General features: G+C 41.0%; 1 protein-coding gene and 1 pseudogene across 6 annotated transcripts in view; one reads left to right on the forward strand and one right to left on the reverse strand.

Moving 5' to 3' along the window:
* The window catches only part of CDK19 (cyclin dependent kinase 19), a 217,950-nt gene that overhangs the window by 36,067 nt on the left and 163,477 nt on the right, over positions 1 to 18,406 (reverse strand). For 3 of the 6 annotated variants that reach the window (XM_077999285.1, XM_077999284.1, XM_077999286.1), the window contains one exon: positions 3,626 to 3,751. The exons of the other annotated variants lie outside the window; for them this stretch is intronic. In XM_077999285.1, the coding sequence (XP_077855411.1) occupies positions 3,626 to 3,751 (126 nt within the window). The remainder of the gene's footprint in view (positions 1 to 3,625; positions 3,752 to 18,406) is intronic. 6 annotated transcript variants of the gene reach the window in all.
* On the forward strand, positions 4,083 to 7,467 carry LOC114677417 (phosphoethanolamine/phosphocholine phosphatase pseudogene; annotated as a pseudogene).

Raw genomic sequence — 18,406 nt, forward strand, 5'->3', positions numbered from 1 at the left:
GATCACCTGAGTCTAGGAGTTCAAGGCCAGCCTGGGCAAAACACAAAATAGTGAGATTCTGTTTCTACAAATAATTTTTAAAAACAGCCTAGTGTGGTGGCATGCACCTGGAATCCCAGCTACTCAGGAGGCTGAGGTGGAAAGATTGCTTGAGTCCAGGAGATTGAGGCTACCAGGGTACTACCATGAGCCATGATTACGCCACTGCACTCCAGCCTGGGTAACAGAGCAAGACCCTGTCACCAAAAAAAAAAAAAAAAAAAAAAAAAAAAAATTTTATTCTGAAAAGGGCTCACGTTAAGAGTAGTAGGATGAACCTAGACTCTGGATAGTCTAAAATGCCAAGTGAAGTAATTGGACCATTATATTACAGTCAGTCAGTTTACAGGAGAGGAGGAGGAAGTGGAACTGGGTGTGGGGTGGTAAGAGCTCTGTCCAATGTCTTGTCAGCAGAAATGGCGAGGGAGGTATGGAGCTGAGAAGCATCTTAGAGGAGAAAATTAACAGGACTTTGTGACTGGCTTAAGTTAAAAGAGTAAGAAAAAGGGTGGTAAAGATTTTACCAAGGTTTTAAGTTTATGTGACTGGAAGAATAATGGTGCCTCTTATGGACATAGAAAAGTTGTAAGAGGAAATGGTTTAAAAATAAGGAACAATAAAGAGGAGACAACATATTGAGCTTGAAAAATGGTTAGGCATGGTAGCTCAAACCTGTAATCCCAGTACTTTGGGAAGTCGAAGCGGGAGGATCGTTTAAGCCCAGGAGTTTAAGACCAGCCTAGGCAACATGGAGAGACAAAAATTATCCAGGCATGGTGGCACATGCCTGTGGTCCCAGCTACTTGGGAGGCTGAGGTGAGAGGACTGCTTGAGCCCAGGAGGTTGAGGCTACAGTGAGTTGTGATCGTGCCATTGCACTCAAGCCTGGGCAACAAAGTGAGACCCCGTCTCAAAAAATAATAAATAAAATGAAAGAGTTTGAGAAATGTGAGATGCCTAAGTCATACTAGCCAGAGGAATGAGAAGAGGAAGATTTGGATTTGAAAGTTATTATCACTGGAGTGTGATACCTGAAAACATGAGATGAGATTGGTTCACCCTACTAGAAAGAAAAAACTATTTATCAAAGGTCCATTATGTATAAAGTGTTGTACTTCAGGCCTTTAGGAAACAACAAGAAATAAAACATGAAGTTCTTAACTTTAAGGCGCTTAAATCCAGGAGGAAAAGACAGACAGCTTTGAAGACTACAAGGCAGAGGCTGGGCACAGTGGCTCACACTTGTAATCCCAGGCACTTTGGAAGGCAGAAGCATGTGGATCACCTGAGGTCAGGAGTTCAAGACCGACCTGGTCAACATGGTGAAACCCCATTTCTACTAAAAATGCAAAAATTAGCTGGGCATGGTGGTGTGTGCCTGTAGTCCCAGCTACTCGGGAGGCTGAGGCAGGAGAATTGCTTGAACCCTGGAGGTGGATGTTGAGGTGAGCTGAGATTGCGCCACTGTACTCTAGCCTGGGCAATAGAGTAGACTCCAACAAGAAGAAAAGAAAGGAGAAGAGAGGAGGCAGAGGGCAGATTATGAAAAGTGACAATATAGAAAGAAAAACTGCATGGAATGAATGATTCGTTTCACTGAACATCAGTACAGTCTTTAGGAAGATGACTGTGGATGACTTTAAGTGAGGATAACTAAGATTTGGATAAGCATAAACAACAAAAAAAACTTTTCAGGCTCATGGAACCCCACAGGTAAGGACATAAAAACACAGACATGGCATATTAAGAGCCTATACATATTTTGATGTGACAAGAGCAGTGAATGTTTGGTGTAGAAATGCAACTGGAAAACTATATTGGGAATAAAATACCAGATTAAGGAAATTAGAGGCCGGGCACAGTGGCTCACGCCTATAATCCCAGCACTTTAGGAGGCCGAGGCGGGTGGATCACTTGAGATCAGGAGTTTGAGACCAGCCTGAACAACATGGTGAAACCCCATCTCTACTAAAAATATAAAAAAATTTAGCCGGGCATGGTGGTACACACCTGTAATCCCAGCTACTTGGGAGGCTAAGGCAGGAGAATTGCTTGAACCCAGGAGGCAGAGGTTGCAGTGAGTCAAGATCATACCATTGCACTCCAGCCTGGGCAACAAGAGCAAAATTCTGTCTCAAAAATAAATAAACAAATAAATAAATAAAAATAAAAAAATTAGAATTTATTCTATAGGCAAGCCAAGACAGGACAGTGAGATAATCATATCTATATTTAGGAAGAAAGTCTGATAGCCATATGAAGGATGATTGGAAAGGATGGATGGACGACAAAATAGAGACAGAGAGACCAGTTTGAAGTGGCTAAAATAGTTTAGGGAAAAGTAAGGGCACCCTAACTTGTGAAAATGGTCATAAAGGAACATACAAAAGAATTTCAAGGTAAGGGTTCAAGACTTGGCTGGGCACAGTGGCTCATGCCTGTAATCCCAGCACTTTGGGAGGCTGAGGTGGGTGGATCATGAAGTCAGGAGTTCGAGACCAGCCTGACCGACATGGTAAAACCTCGTCTCTACTAAAAATACAAAAATTAGCCGGGCATGGTGGTGTACGCCTGTAATCCCAGTTACTCAGGAGGCTGAGGCAGGAGAATCACTTGAACCTGGGAAGCGGAGGTTGCAGTGAGCCGAGATTGCACCGCTGCATTCCAGCGTAGGCGACAAGAGTGAGACTCTGTCTCAAAAAAAGAAAAAAGAGTTCAAGACTTGGTATTGCCTTTTCACACCATCTTCTCAATCCTCATTCATTCAACAAATATTGTTTGATCACAAACTAAGTAACAGGCAGTGATTTAGATGCTACAGAAGCAGCAGAAAACAAAAACAGGAAAAATTTTTGCCCTCATGGAGCTTACAGTCTAGTGAGAAGAGAAAGACAATAAATAAATAAGTATACAAAGTATACAACATATCATATACGGATAAGTACCGTGGAAAAGAAAACAAAAAGCGAATACAAAAGATTGTCACATCTGTTATTATGGCTGACTAGGTGCTCTGATGGACCCTGCCCTTAACAGAATAGCTATATGCTATATAAGAAACAAACCAGGCATGGTGGTCTACACCTGGAATCCCAGTTACTCCAGAAGCTGAGGTGGGAGGATTGCCTGAGCCCAGGAGTTCGAGGCCAGGCTAGGAGAAACCCTGTCTTTGATAGGAGAGGAGGGGAGGGGGCAGGAAGGGGAAAGGAGGGGAGAGGAGGAAAAGGGAGAAGGAAAGGGGGAAGAGGGAGAGAGAGACAGCAGAGGAAAGGGAAAGGAGAGGAAAAGGAAAAGAAAGGAAATATTCCTTGAAGCATCCTGGATCGCACAAGAGATAACAAACTTTACCCTCACTCCAAATAAGGTATCCTTGTGGCTGGAGAGTTAGGGAAAGGCAAGGTAGGCCTGAGAGCAGCTGCCAATAATGCACTGCAGCAAGGACACTGAGCCTTGGGCCAGGGCCACCATTAAGGTAAGGAAGCTGAGCCTGCTACCCCACAATCACCAAGACCTTCAAGGGCACTAAAGGAAACCTAGATGCTACCAGTAGAAGCCAAAGCAAACCCTTTCTGGAGGAAACACTTACCAACTTAGGCCTGATGAGTAAAACATTACATTTTCCAGCTAAAAGACACAGGTATTTCCATATTGGATTAAAAACAAAATCCATGCTATTTACAAGAGGTCCACCTAAAGGTAAGAACCATAAAAGCTGAAAGTAAAAGGATGTTAAAAGATATATTAGGCAAACTGCCAAAGGAAAGCTGGGTCAACTATGGTAACATCAGACAAAATAGCTTTTAAGACAAAAACATTATTAGGATAGAACTGGAGATCATTACGTTATATGAAATAAACCAGGCACAGAAAGACAAACTTTGTATGCTCTCACTTATTTGTGGGAGCTAAAAATTAAAACAACTGGCTGGGTGAAGTGGCTCAATAAATAAAAAAGGGGTACTAAGATTTTGGGTTTATACCTAAGGATAACTAAGATTTTGATAATCATAAACAACAACAACAACAAAAAAGTTTTCAGGCTCATGGAACCCTACAGGTAAGGACACAGTCACATAAATACACAGACATGGCATATTGAAAGTTTATATATATTTTGATGTGACAAGCACAGTGAATGTTTGGTGTAGAAATGCAATTGGAAAACTATTTTGGGAATAAAATACCACATTAAAGAAATTGGAATTTATTCTATAGGCAAAGCCAAGACAGGACAGTGATCCCAGCACTTTGCAAAGCTGAGGCAGGAGGATCACTTGAACTCAGGATTTCAAGACCAGCCTGGGCAACACAGTGAGACTCCATCTCTAAAAAAAAAATTTTTTTTAATTAAAACAATTGGCCAGGCATGGTGGCTCACGCCTGTAATCCCAGCACTTTGGGAGGCCAAGGCGGGTAGATCACGAGGTCAGGAGTTTGAGATCAGCCTGGCCAACATGGTGAAACCCTGTCTCTACTAAAAATACAAAAATTAGCCAGGCATGATGGCCTGCGCCTGTAGTCCCAGCTACTCGGGAGGCTGAGGCAGGAGAATTGCTTTAACCCGGGAGGCAGAGGTTGCAGTGAGCTAAGATCAGGCCACTGCACTCCAGCCTGGGTGACAGAGCGAGACTTCATCTCAAAAAAAAAAAAAAAAAGAAAGAAAGAAAAATTTTTAAAAATTGACTTTATGGAGACAGAGAGTAGAAATATGGTTACCAGAGGCTGGGAAGGGTAGGAGGAGCAGGAGGGAGGAGGAACTGGGGCTGTAATGGGCACAAAAAATAGAAAGAATAAATTAGTAGTATTTGATAGCACAACAGGGTGACTACAGTCAATACTAATTAAATTGTACTTTTAAAGATACCTAAAAGAGTAGAATTGGATTGTTTGTAACACAAAGGATAAATGCTTGAGGTGATGGATACCCCATTTACCCTCTTGTGATTATTACACATTGCATGCCTTTATCAAAATATCTCATGTAACCCATAAATATACACATCTACTATACACCCAGTCCCTCCCGGGCTGGGACCTCCGCGCACTCCCTCCCCCCAACAATGGAACAGAAAGCCATGATGTTTCTAAGCAGAACCAGCGAAACCCAAGCCCCTCCTTCCTCTGGTGTTTTACAACTACAAAGGAGGTGAAGGGGGGTGGGGGGCAGGGGAAGATAAAGGGTAGAAATCTACTATGTGCCTGTAAAAATTTAAAAATTTCAAAAAAAAAAACAAAAAAAAAAAACAAGGCTAGAGATGGTCACTATATAAGGATACAAAGTTCAATTCACCCACCAAGAAGAGGCATTAAATCCTAAACCTGTTACGTACTTAAAAAATATAATGTGGGCCGGGCGCGGTGGCTCAAGCCTGTAATCCCAGCACTTTGGGAGGCCAAGACGGGTAGATCACGAGGTCAGGAGATCGAGACCATCCTGGCTAACACGGTGAAACCCTGTCTCTACTAAAAAAATACAAAAAACTAGCCGGGCGAGGCGGCGGGCGCCTCTAGTCCCAGCTACTCGGGAGGCTGAGGCAGGAGAAGGGCGTGAACCCGGGAGGCGGAGCTTGCAGTGAGCAGAGATCGAGCCACTGCACTCCAGCCTGGGCCACAGAGCGAGACTCGGTCTCAAAATAATAATAATAATAATAATGTGAAGCAAAAATTAATATAACTTCAGGGAGTAAAAAGGCCAATGATAACATACTTTTCTCAATTATTCATATGTCAAACAGACAAAAGATTAGTAAAATACAGACTATCCAAAGGACACAATTAACTAGGATGACCTAGAGAGCATATATACAACTTTCTACCCAATAATTAGAGAGTACACATTTTTCTCAAGCACACATGGAACATTTACAAATACTGATCATATACTAGCAGCTCTCAAGAAATTTCAAGAATTTTTTTTTATCAAACAGACGATGTTCTCAGACCACAATACAATTAAGGTGAAAGTCAATTACAAAACTATAAATGTAAAACTCTATATATTTGAAAATTTTTAAATATTTCTAAATTATTCAGAGTAAAAGGAGAAGCCATAAAAAGTTTAAAATGCTCAGAACTGAAATAATGAAAATACTATCTACCAAAACTTTGTAGAAGGCATCTAATACAGTACTTACAAGGAAAATGTATAGCCTTAAATATTTATGTTAGTAAGAGAGAAAGGCTGAGAATAATAAGTTATGTGCTCAAGAAGTTTAAAAAATAGAGAAAGAGAGAAAAGTTCAACAGAATAAACCAAAAGAAAGTAGAAGTAGAAAGATAAAGGGTAGGATTGCGGGGCGGCGGCAAGTGAGGGGTCGGTTCAGACGCACATCGTCCGTGGTCCCTCGGTACTGGAGGGACTCGTGAGCCAGAGCCCAGAAATCCGGGGGTGGATAAGACACTGCGTCCCCTCCAATTCCCGAACTCTTGACGATGGTTGGAGGCCAACAGAGTCCCTACAGGTGGTGCCCACGGTGATGCATGGACACTGAGCAGCTGTTTTCCCGTTTCTGGCCTCCAGTGTCTATCTAGGGACCGCGGGATGGCTGCGCGTGGCGGGCCGCGCTTCCTCCTGACCTTCGACTTCGACGAGACTACCGTGGACAAAAAGAGTGACGACTCAATCGTGCGAACCGTGCCAGGCCAGCAGCTGCAGGACAGCCTGCGAGCCACCTACCGCGATGAGCTTCTACGAGTACTTGCAGCGTGTCTTCAAGTACCTGGGCAAGCAAGGTGCGCGGTCGCGGGACCTGCGCGCCATCTACGAAGCCATCCCTTTGTCGCCAGGCATGGGCGACCGCTGTAGTTTGTGGCTAAGCAGGGCACCTGCTTCGAAGTGATTCTCATCTCTGATGCCAACACCTTTGGCATGGAGAGCGCGCTGGGCGCCACCGGCCACCACAGCCTGTTCCGCCCCATCCTCGGCAACTAGTCGGGGTCTGACCCGCGGGGACAACTGGCTCTGCGGCCGTTCCACACACACAGTTGCGCGCGCTGCCCCGCCAACATGTGCAAGCACAAGGTGCTCAGCGACTACCTGCGTGAGCGGGCCCACGACGGCGTGCACTTCGAGCGCCTCTTCCACAGGAGCGACAGCGCCAACGACTTCTGCCCCATGGGGCTGCTAGCGGGCGGCGACGTGGCCTTCCCGCGCCGCGGCGACCCCATGCACCGCCTCATCCAGGAAGCCCAAAAGGCGGAGCCCAGCTGGTTCCGTGCCAGCGTGGTGCCCTGGGAAACCGACGTGCGCCTCCACCTGTCACTGAAGGTGCTGAAGTCGTGCTGAGTACGGCCGCCTGCAGGGAGGCACCCGGGCCAACGGCGGAGGGGGCGGGGAGCGGGGATTCGGGAAAGACAAAGTTAGTTTTACTACTCCCTTTTCCCTTTGGCTTTGCTATATACCCCTCTGGGAATTTCTGGAAACTCGTCCATTTCTGGGCTTAGGGACAGGGGCTCAGAGCCGTCCCTATCGATGCAGTTAACCCACCTCGGCTGCCTCTCCCGTTCCACTGCGCATAGGTGAGTTCTGGCGTCTGACCCATCGCAGGGTGGCGCGCAAACCTTGGAAGGCAGCAGTGTTTCCTGGTCCTCTCAAGTGGTAAGAAGAGCTCCCTGGCAGGTGAAAGAAGGAAAATCTCCCGCCGCTGTAACTGTTGCCTCGGTCCGTGTGACCGCCACCCTCCAGTCTTCTAGGGGGAACCCAGGATCCTGAAATTCTCGTGGCCGCAAGGACTCCCCACAGAGACAGAGGAAGGTCTCCGCCTATGGCCCCAGGCCTTCACGATCTTGCTTCACCCACCGCGACCCCACACTATTTCTGTGTTGTCTACACCCTCTTGCCTCCCTACCCCTGCACTCCCCTCTAAGACCCCCAAAGGAAAAGCCAGAGGGAACAATCGCCCCCTGGTGGTGACACGAGGTAGCGCACCGTCCGGCTCGGGTCTGGCTGGCCAGTAACCTCGAAGCGTGCGACGGCGTCTCTCTCCTTGCACCCCAGCCTCGTCTATGCAGCAAGAGACCAGGAACATCACCAAAGTCGCCCTCGTGGGCTGGGACCTCCGCGCACTCCTTCCCCCCAACAATGGAATATAAAGCCATGATGTTTCTAAGCAGAACCAGCGAAACCCAAGCCCCTCCTTCCTCTGGTGTTTTAGAACTACAAAGGAGGTGAAGAGGGGTGGGGACGGGGCGGGAGGGGGGGGTAAGATAAAAGGGAGAAATCCATGAACCAGAGAGAGTTACGAAGCCTTTGGGACAACTGGAGCAAGAAGAGAAAAAGTGCAAATAAACCATATTAGATCCAGTAGAGAATAGAAAAATTTAAAAATCCCATGAATAACTTTATTAATTTGAAAATGTAAATAAAGTCAAAAATGTAACCTACAAATTGATTCACAATGAATTACAAAAACTGAAGAAACTAAGAAATGCTAAATAAACTAAAACTGTAGTTAAAAATCTTTCTGAGAACACCAACCACAGATGATTTTAAAGGCAAGTTCTCAAAATTTTCAACAAACGGATTGTTTCAATATGATTCAAACACTGTCACATAACAGAAAAAGATGAAATGCTCCAAACATACTCTAGAAGGTCAATATAATGTTGGTAGCAAAACCAAAGAATGAAAAAGAAAAACTTCAGGCCAACCTTACTCATGCATATAGCTGTAAAAATATTTAACAAAATATTAGTAAACGAAATCCATCCAAATGGCTTAATATGAGAAAATCTATGTAAGTTTATCACCATATGAACAGACTAAAGAAGAAAATGATAAAATCATCTTGATAGATGCTTGGGGGAAAAAAACAGGTGATAGAATTTAACACCCATTCATGATAAATTTTCAGCAAGTTAGGCTAGAAAAAATCTACCTTAACCTGACAACAGGCACACACCAAAAAATTAAGAAGGAAACATTAGAAGCATTTCCTTTAAAATCAGAAATAATACAAGAATGCCTACCATCACCACTTCTAAAATCAACATTGTAATATAAACCTGGTACTATAAAACAATAATTAAAGGCATATAGACTGCAGAAACAAAAGTATTGTTATTTGCAGATGCTATAATTATCTACATAGAAAACCGAAGTATTTACAGACAAATTGTTGGCAATAGTGACAGAGCTTAGCAAGCTGTCTGGCTAACTGAATAAAATGAAAGAGTCAATTGTATTTCTATATACCAGGAAAAAAAGAGCTAGGGAATATAATTTTTCAAAGGTAACACTTCTATAGCAAGAAAAACCATACAATGCCTAGGAATAAATATATCAAAGAATGTACAAGACTGGTATGCAGAACACCATGGAACCTTATCTTTTTATTTTGAGACGGAGTCTTGCTGTCGCCCAGGCTGGAGTGCAGTGGCGTTATCTTGGCTGACTGCAACCTCTGCCTTCCAGGTTCAAGCGATTCTCCTGCCTCAGCCTTCTGAGTAGCTGGGATTACAGGCGCATGCCACCACACCTGGCTAATTTTTGTATTTTTAGTAGAGATGGGGTTTCACCATGTTGGTCAGGCTGGTCTTGAACTCCTAACCTCGTGATCCCCTTGGCCTCTCAAAGTGCTGTGATTACATGCGTGGGCCTCCGTGCCTGGCCGAAACCTAATCTTAAATGACATTTTAAAAGTCTTAAATAAATTAACCCATGTATATAGATAAGAAGATTCAATACAGAAAAAAAAAAATCGATTGTCCCCATACTTATCTGTAAATTCCATTTATAGTAATTTCAATCAAAATCCCATCAGGGATTTTGCTCCTATGGAACAAATTGATCAGTGGGATAGAGCGGAGACCCTCAATGGAATCATGATACCAAGAGAAGGGAAACCTGAGATCAGCAGAGAAAGGAGGATCTGTTCAATAAATGGTGTTGGTACAAGTAATTCAAATGTGGAAAAAAATCAATTAAATGAATCTTCACTTCATACCATAAACACATCAATTTTAGGCAGATGTGAAAAGCAAAACTTTAAAACTTCTGGAGAAAAATATAGAACATCTTTTTGATCCTAAGTTAGGGAAGAATTTCTTAAAACAAGATACAAAAAAAACCCCTAATCATAAAAGAAAAGACCGATAAATTTGGCTATATTAAAATAACTTCCAATTATCAAAAGATAAAGCGAATAAATGACAAAGCACAAACTGGCAGAAATATACACAACACATATAAGCAACAAAGATTCAGTATCCAAAATAAAGAACTCCTACAAGTCAATATGAAAAACGACAAAATAGAAAAACGGGTAAAATGTCTGAACAGGCCTTTAACTAAAGCACAGACAGGTTTAACCAATACACATATAAAAAGATGTTCAACCTCATCAATAATGAGGGAAATATAAATTAAGATCACAATGAGATACCATTTTATACCTACTAGATGGGTTCAAAATTTAGAGTACTGAATAGGAAGCAGGTCAGTCAGAATTCCGGTACATAGCTAGTGGCAGAATAGTTGTTGGTACAACTTCTTTGGAAAACAATTTGGCATGACCTTGCAAAAGGAACAACTGTATATAGCCTTGGAATCAGTAATGTCATTTTTAAAAATGCCAGATTGTAATTTTTTTTAAAACTGTGGTAGAGTCACACAATGAATTGTAATATAGCAATAAAAAAATCACTGAATTACAAATAAATGTAAAAACATGTTCAAATCTTAGAAGCATTTTGTTGGGTTAAAAAAAAGCAAGATTTAAGACTATATAGAACAGGATGCCATTTCATAAAGCTTAAAACCAGACAAAGCTAAAGAATATACTGTTTAGACACTTATAAAAATGTGATAGCTCTTTAAGTAGAAGACAGTAATAGATTCAAAATCCAAGATATATGTTACCTCTTCAGAGGAGGCAGGATAGAATGGGGGAAACATAAACATAAGCTTGCTACTGGTAACCTTCCACTTACTGGGTAAAGTGACAGGTTCTCAACAGTTTACTGTATTTTTATGCTTTGTAACATCCATAAATATTCCAAATATTCTTGTATATGTATCATATAATAAGAAGATAACAGAGAAAAAAAATAAAGCAAGGCATGGAGACAGGCATTGTTGGGAGTAGGTTGGGAGGGTATAATCGTCAGCATTATTTAAGCATTATTTTAGATTCTTCAGAGAAAGCCTCTTTGAGAAGGTAACATTTGGAATAAGACCTGAGTCAGCTGGGTGTCTAAGGGAAGGACAGTCCTGGCAGAGCGAGGAGCAAGCTGGAAGGTCCGAAGCAAAAGAGGGGATACCTGGTGAACTGGAGACAAGACTAAGAAGAATAGGAGGGGTCAGGAAAAATAGAGCGATACAGAGATGGTAATTATAAAGAGAGGAAACCCAAGGAAGGGCTTGCTTGCTGTTTCAAATGGTTCTGTTTTCATCCAAGTCATTTTAGTACCAGAATTGGGCAGGTTCTTGAGCACCTTCTGGCCTTTGCTTTGGCAGTTGAGGAGGACTGCTACTGCTACAAGGTTTGCAGGAGGGCAAGGGCAAGGGCAAGGGCAAGGTCATGGTGTTGAGAGCAGTTAGGAAAAACCTGGGTGAGCTAACAGACTGGCTAATGAGAGAAAGAGCAAAGAGGTCAATGTGAGAAGAGGAGAGTAAGGACCAGAAATTGAGAGGTCAGGCAAAGGGTTGGGAGGGGGGTTGTCAGCTATACAGAATCACACAACTTGGAGAGACTTCGGGTTTTACATGACTAGGATTAGCATCACTTGTTATATTATCTTGTCTTCCCCATAATTTTTAAACAGTTGAAATAGATGTACTATCTATCCGTCTATCATCTATCTCTCTCTCTCTCTCTCTCTCTCTCTCTCTCTCTCTCTCTATCTTTCCTTCTGCCCAATTTCTGATGGCAGATGATTTGAAGAGATTATCACTTCTAGTACACTAAATATTTCTATAATGTTTGATTTTGTCTATTTTGGTATTGCTTATAATTAGAGAAATGGCATTTTAAAACATATAATAAAAATAGGCCAGGCACGATGGCACAAGTCTGTAATCCCAGTACTATGGGAGGCCGAGAAGGGCAGATCGCTTGTGCTCAGGAGTTTGAAACCAGCCTGGGCAACATGGCGAAAACCCTATCTCTAAAAAAAATACACGCGTATTCCTGGATTTGGTTTACTAGTATTTTGTTTAATATTTTTACAACTACACTCACAGGTGAGGTTGGCCTGAAATTTTTCTTTTTCATACTTTGTCTGGTTTTGCTATCAAGATTATACTGGCTTTCTAGAATATGTTTGGAGCATTCCCCCTTTCTCTATTATTTGACAATGTTTGAATAATATCAAAACAATCAGTTGAAAATTTTGAGAACCTGCCTCTAAGATCATCTGGGGTTGATGTTTTCTCAGAAAGATTTTTAACTACAGTTTTAGTTTATTTAGCATTTCTTAGCTTCTTCAGTCTAAGAAAGAAATAATAAATAAATAAAAGAAGGAAGCAAAAGAGAATAAAGGGAGGTTGGAGGAACAAGAGTCAGTGAAAGATTCTGTGAAGGGAGAATTGCTTGAACCTGGGACGTGGAGGTTGCAGTGAGCTGAGATCATGCCACTGCACTCCAGCCTGGAACAGAGCGAGATCCTGTCTCAAAAAACAAACCAACAAACAACAACAACAAAAAACAAATAAAGAAAAAAAAGAGAAAGATCCTGTGAAGGAACATCAAAGGTAAGAAAACCAAAAACATAAAAAATAAAATAAATAAGATAAAAAACAAAACAAAGGTAAGAAAATCTAGACAGCACAGGGTTCTCGAAGCTAAGAGAACCTAAAAAGGAAGAAGTAGCCATCAGGTGCAACATAATGAAAGCTGAGAAGAGGCCTTTGGAATGGACAACTGGGTCATAAGTGATTCCGAAAAATAATTTCTGTGCATTTACAGAAGTCAGACACAGTAAATGAGATCCAAATAAACGGGGAAAAGGTAAAGGAAGATTTAGAGGACACTTTTGAAAGCCTTAATGAGAATGGGATCTCTGGGGGACATAACAATTTTTTTAATTGTAAAATGATCAAATAAGCTATCTTTTTTTAAATTATTTTTCATTCCTTAAGTTTGAGCTTAAACCCTTTAAAAATAAAGATAGTGAGATAAAAACACTATGAAGTATGAGATCTGAGAGCAAAAATTGCTTCATGTAAGAAATGAACATAGATTATAAGCTGCTGAATGCAAGTAGTACAGGAGGTGGTTTTAGATCACTCAGCTATCTCTTGATAGAAGTTCTTACGGTCACTCTGTCGAAACAGAGAATATGAGTAACACAATGGAATAAAGACACAAAGAGAGAGAAAAGAGGAATATCTCTTTTCTAGTATTGAAGTTAGTAGAGAATACCTTTGATTTAACATACTTGAAGCCTATGGAAGCTCTAAGTGTGGACTCTCCATGTAAAGTCTGAGATGAGGGCAGAGGCAGTGACATCATTTAGGGGAGTAGTAGCTTATGAGCTCTTTTGTAGTTTGAGAACCGAACCTAGAGCTTGGGCAGTAACCACAGAGAAGGGCTCCTGTAGTCAAGTTAAGACCTGGAATTGCAGAGGGAAGTCATTTTTAAATGTGCATTTCTTTACTGGGATTGCCTGTTCCCTTTAGAACAAGTAAATAAATGTTAAGGTCTCAAGATACTTGATGTTTCAAAATATGAAACTTGATGTTTTAAAATACAAATGAACAAATAATCACCATCAAAGTGTGTTTAATTTTTCAAAGAATTTTCATATCCATCATTTCATCTTTCTTAATGGAAATATTCAAGGGTATACAAGGCTATGGGTCAAGTCTCAGGGCAACTCCATCCAATCCTCAAGATTCTATACTAAGTTGTGTTTGCAGATGTTATGCTTAATTTTCAAAAGACTAACAGTGATTAATTTTAGTGAAAGTACACATTTTTTTTTTTAAAAAAAGAAAGAAAACTACAGTTCATGCATACACACCTTCACCCACACAAAAAACCTAAAAGGATGAAGAAAGGATACCAAAATTGTTCTGACCTAGTTACATCCCAATTAACACAGACTATGCTTTACTGAAACTCCTCTTCTTACTGTGAACACAAAATGCCAGCTGTGAAAGAAAGCGATACTGCTGGGTTTGCACACTTTGGTTACCATAGAAACAGCAGAAATGGCAAGAGTTGGATGCCTCACATTTAAGTTACTGGCAATAAAATCAGATAGAGAAACCAATGCCCAGGGTTCATTTTAGTTAAATTGTATTTTAAAGGCAAAAGTCAGGGAAATAATGTGGTAAGTAACATGATTACTCAGAAGCTATTCCCGAAATGTCTGCATTTTAGCAGAATTTAGTTAATGCTTGAATTTATATTCATTATACTTTACATGTACTTCAGATTTGCTTTTTCCTTCTATAGAATCAATTTTTTCACAGGGTTAAATATATTTCAGTTAATTGGCACATTATGAGTAGCACAGCCTAAAGATATACAATCTTTCTACTACACTTGCTTTCTCCCACCCCAGGACATTTGGGACAAAAATATGAAACTCATAATATGACTCTTATCAGTACCAATAAAGAGAGAAAAAGACAAACACAATTGTCTACAATCCTGAATAATAGGAACAGAGACAATCAGAATATCAATCGGACTAGTTTCTGAAACAATGAACACTGCAGGCTTGATATTAATGGCTACAACCGTATTTTTATTTAAATATTGTTAGTGGTGACACAACTTTCCTCACATTTGATACAAACGTACATTCCCAGGAAAAAACCCTCAGTTCATGCTCCTTTCTTTACACTGTTCTTCATTGTTTGCCCTGAACAAATAAGATTCTGCACTGTAACAAATAGGGCAAAGAATTACCTGAAAGTAAAATCTATGCCTGTTTCTTCTTTTTTTCTTAAGCAAACAGTTATTGGCTAATAGCATTAGTCTATCATAACTGCTTACCCCTTAAAACAACTTCATTGATTAGACAGTAGGTGATTTAAAATATAGAGAATCTGATCATTGTGACTGCAACTTCCTAGAGGGCAGGGAGAATCATTCTGTCACAACTTTATATGTCTGCCAAGAACTAGGTACACACTGTGTTTAATACATATTTGTGGAATGAGTAAACAATTAAGTGAATGCGCTAAATTGCCAATGGTTTGTACTCATAATCTATCCAGCTATGGGGTAAGGTATGAGTGTCCTCTGACAGGCAAGTTCCCAATTTGAAAAGAAGATGGCTGCGTGCAGTGGCTCGTGCCTGTAATCCCAGAACTTTGGGAGGCCAAGGCGGGCAGATCACCTGAGTTCAGGAGTTCGAGACCAGCCTGACCAACATGGAGAAACCCCGCCTCTATTAAAAATACAAAAAAGTAGCCGTGCGTGGTGGTGCATGCCTGTAATCCCAGTCACACGGGAAGCTAAGGCAGGAGAATCGCTTTAACCTGGGAGGTGTAGGTTATGGTGAGCCAAGATCACGCCATTGCTTTCCACCCTGGGCAATAAGAGCAAAACTCTGTCTCGAAAAAAAAAAAAAAAAAAAAGAAAGAAAGAAAAAAGAAAAGAAGTTGAAGGAAACTAGAATAAATACCTCAAAACATGCCAAGCTCACTTTGAATGAAGGTTTTTAAAAGTTATTATTTTACTTTATTCTGGGGTTTCAAAAATCCTCTATAGGCTGGACGCGGTGGTTCACACCTGTAATCCCAGCACTTTGGGAGGCCGAGGTGGGTGGATCATGAAGTCAGGAGTTCAAGACCAGCTTGGCCAACATAGTAAAACCCTGTCTCCACCAAAAATACAAAAGTCAGTCGGGCATGCGCCTGTAGTCCTAGCTACTTGGGAGGTTGAGGCAGGAGAATCGCTTGAACCCAGGAGGCGGAGGTTGTGGTGAGCCGAGTTTGTGCCACTGCACTCCAGCCTGGGCAATAGAGCAAGACTCTGTCTCAAAATAAATAAATAAAATAAAAATCCTCTATATGCTAATGGCCCCCAAATCTACACCTCTAGGTCTCTAACCTTCCATATATCTTAGAGATATGTTGACTGCATGTTGACCATCACCACAGTCACCTCAAACTCAACTTGTCCAAACTAGATTTTTACTTTTCCCTGTCAAAACTGCCTCTTTTTTTGGTTAATCCTTTCTCAGTCACAAAGTCAACAACAGCAGAAGTCTGAACTTGCACTGACGCTCTCTTTTCTCCCTCAAATCTAACCAATCCTCAGATCTGACTACTTACATCGTACATTTTTGCCGACTATCTCCCCTCCTCTCAATTCGGATCACCTCTGTCATAGTTCAGGCCTTCTTTATTTCCCCACCAGCTGACTTCAACCACCTGATAAGGCTGCTATCCCTAAGTCCTCAAACCGACTCTCCATAGCCCTGTCTGAGTGGTCTATCTTTAACAAAAACCCGACCAGCTCCGGAAACTGGACACAGGAAAAATCCACACTTCTAAATAGGACAACTAAGATCCACCATAATCTGGTTCTCTTTCTCTTGCCTCTTCTTTTACTACTTCTTGCCTTGCCCCAGTAATATAAAGTGCTTGTACTTCCTTCTCTATGCCCTTATTCATACTCCTCTGCCTGGGATGCTCCCCCGACCCGCCTCTCTTCACCTTACCAATTTCTATGAATCCTTTCCTATTCAGCTCAGTATGAATCGTCCAAGGTACTCAGTACCTTATGCTTAGCTGATCCTTGCATGTACCTCATAATTTCTTTTGTAAACCTTGTTGCTTTATGATTATGTTTGTTGAGTCTTCCCCACCATGTACTCATTGGGGAAAGGGATTGTATTTATTAACTCTGTATTCCCAGTCCCCAGCATAGTGTCTGGTACATGTTAAGAAGCCAAATATGTTTGTAATGCAAATATTCTAAGTCTGTAAACCAGTACTTCCCCCAACAGAAATCCAGTTATAAATACATGGTTAAAATAACAATTAGGTTCCATAATTACATTAGTGTCATAACTTTAGGTACACTGTAGGCTAAATAGGTCTTTCTATTCAGAGACTCTAACTACTGTTTAAAATGTTATTTCTAATGAAAATGCCTTTCCAGTTTCAAATTATGTATTTACAACTAGATGTAGGCTATCTGTAAATCAGGAGAAACCTGTAGTATTAAATGCTATGATTAATTTCATTTTAGCTTAAACTGGTCTAACAGTATCTGTACTATAACACCCATGTTAATCAACCTTCAGTATTCACAGTAAACAATGCTTGCCAACCCAGCACTGCCAACAGTTCACAATGTATCTCTTTGTCTTTCAGGAGCAGTTACCGGCCTGAACAACACAGATAAGGCTTTCTTTTCTCTAACAAGAGCCAATAAAAAGCAACAATTATACAACGTTCCATGCAAAACAAATAAGTGTATGTAGCAGGCTATTTACCTAACTAACTTCAAGGTCATTATGTGAGTATAATCAAGATATATTCCACATTAACATCCATGGCAGGAATAATGCTACAAAGGTATTCGGATTTATTCCTGTTCATTAACGAGTACAATTCATCCTTAGAGAAGCAACACTGGTAGAGAGTAGCTTTCTATTTACGTCTGGAATACCCACATCCAAATCAAATAATTTGGTCTCATTATCATGAGAAATTAAGAATGTCAGAGATAGAAATTCTCAGACTGAGTCCTCTTGTTTTACTGGTGAAGAAACAGAGGCCAGAGAAGTGAAAGACCTACAACTTGACCAAGTTCACTCTGTGTGGAGAGTAGCAGGTCTAGATGAAGACCTAGTTCTCTCGGAGATGCATTCCAAGCCAGAGTTGTGAGAGCCACAGCACCCTGGGAAAATGAACAGTACTTAACTGATTATGGCCCTCCCTATAGAAGACTTCTACCTGATGTGTGCTTAGTTGAGAATATAATCCCACAAAATAACTATCATATGTAATCTCTTGGTAAAATGAATCAAGATTCCCTTATTCTTCTAAGGTGCCTATGTTGCTAGTCTAATAGAATACCTGTTGTGTTAATTACCCAGGTATACATTTATCAAAACTCATCAATTTGTAATGAAAATGGGTGTACCTTACTGTATATAAATTCCACCTCAATAAAATTAATTTAATAAAATAGCATGCCTAAATTGATTCTTCAGTAATAGCCAAAGGCCTCAAAGTACTGGGGCTCTGTCTGTAGCCTTTGGTTCTCAACTAGTTCCTGCCATTGCTATCAATGTGGGATGTATCTTAATTAGACCCTCCTAGTGGCCTTGAAGTTAGTTTGGTAAACAGTCTTCTTAATACATGTATTTGTCAGCACAGGCCACTAAAATTTTATGCTTAGGTCAGTGATTATCAAATGAGCCCTGTCCCTGAATTAACCTTAAGAGACTTTGAATG

The sequence above is a fragment of the Macaca mulatta genome, chromosome 4 (genome assembly GCF_049350105.2).
Source record: "Macaca mulatta isolate MMU2019108-1 chromosome 4, T2T-MMU8v2.0, whole genome shotgun sequence".
NCBI lineage: Eukaryota > Metazoa > Chordata > Mammalia > Primates > Cercopithecidae > Macaca > Macaca mulatta.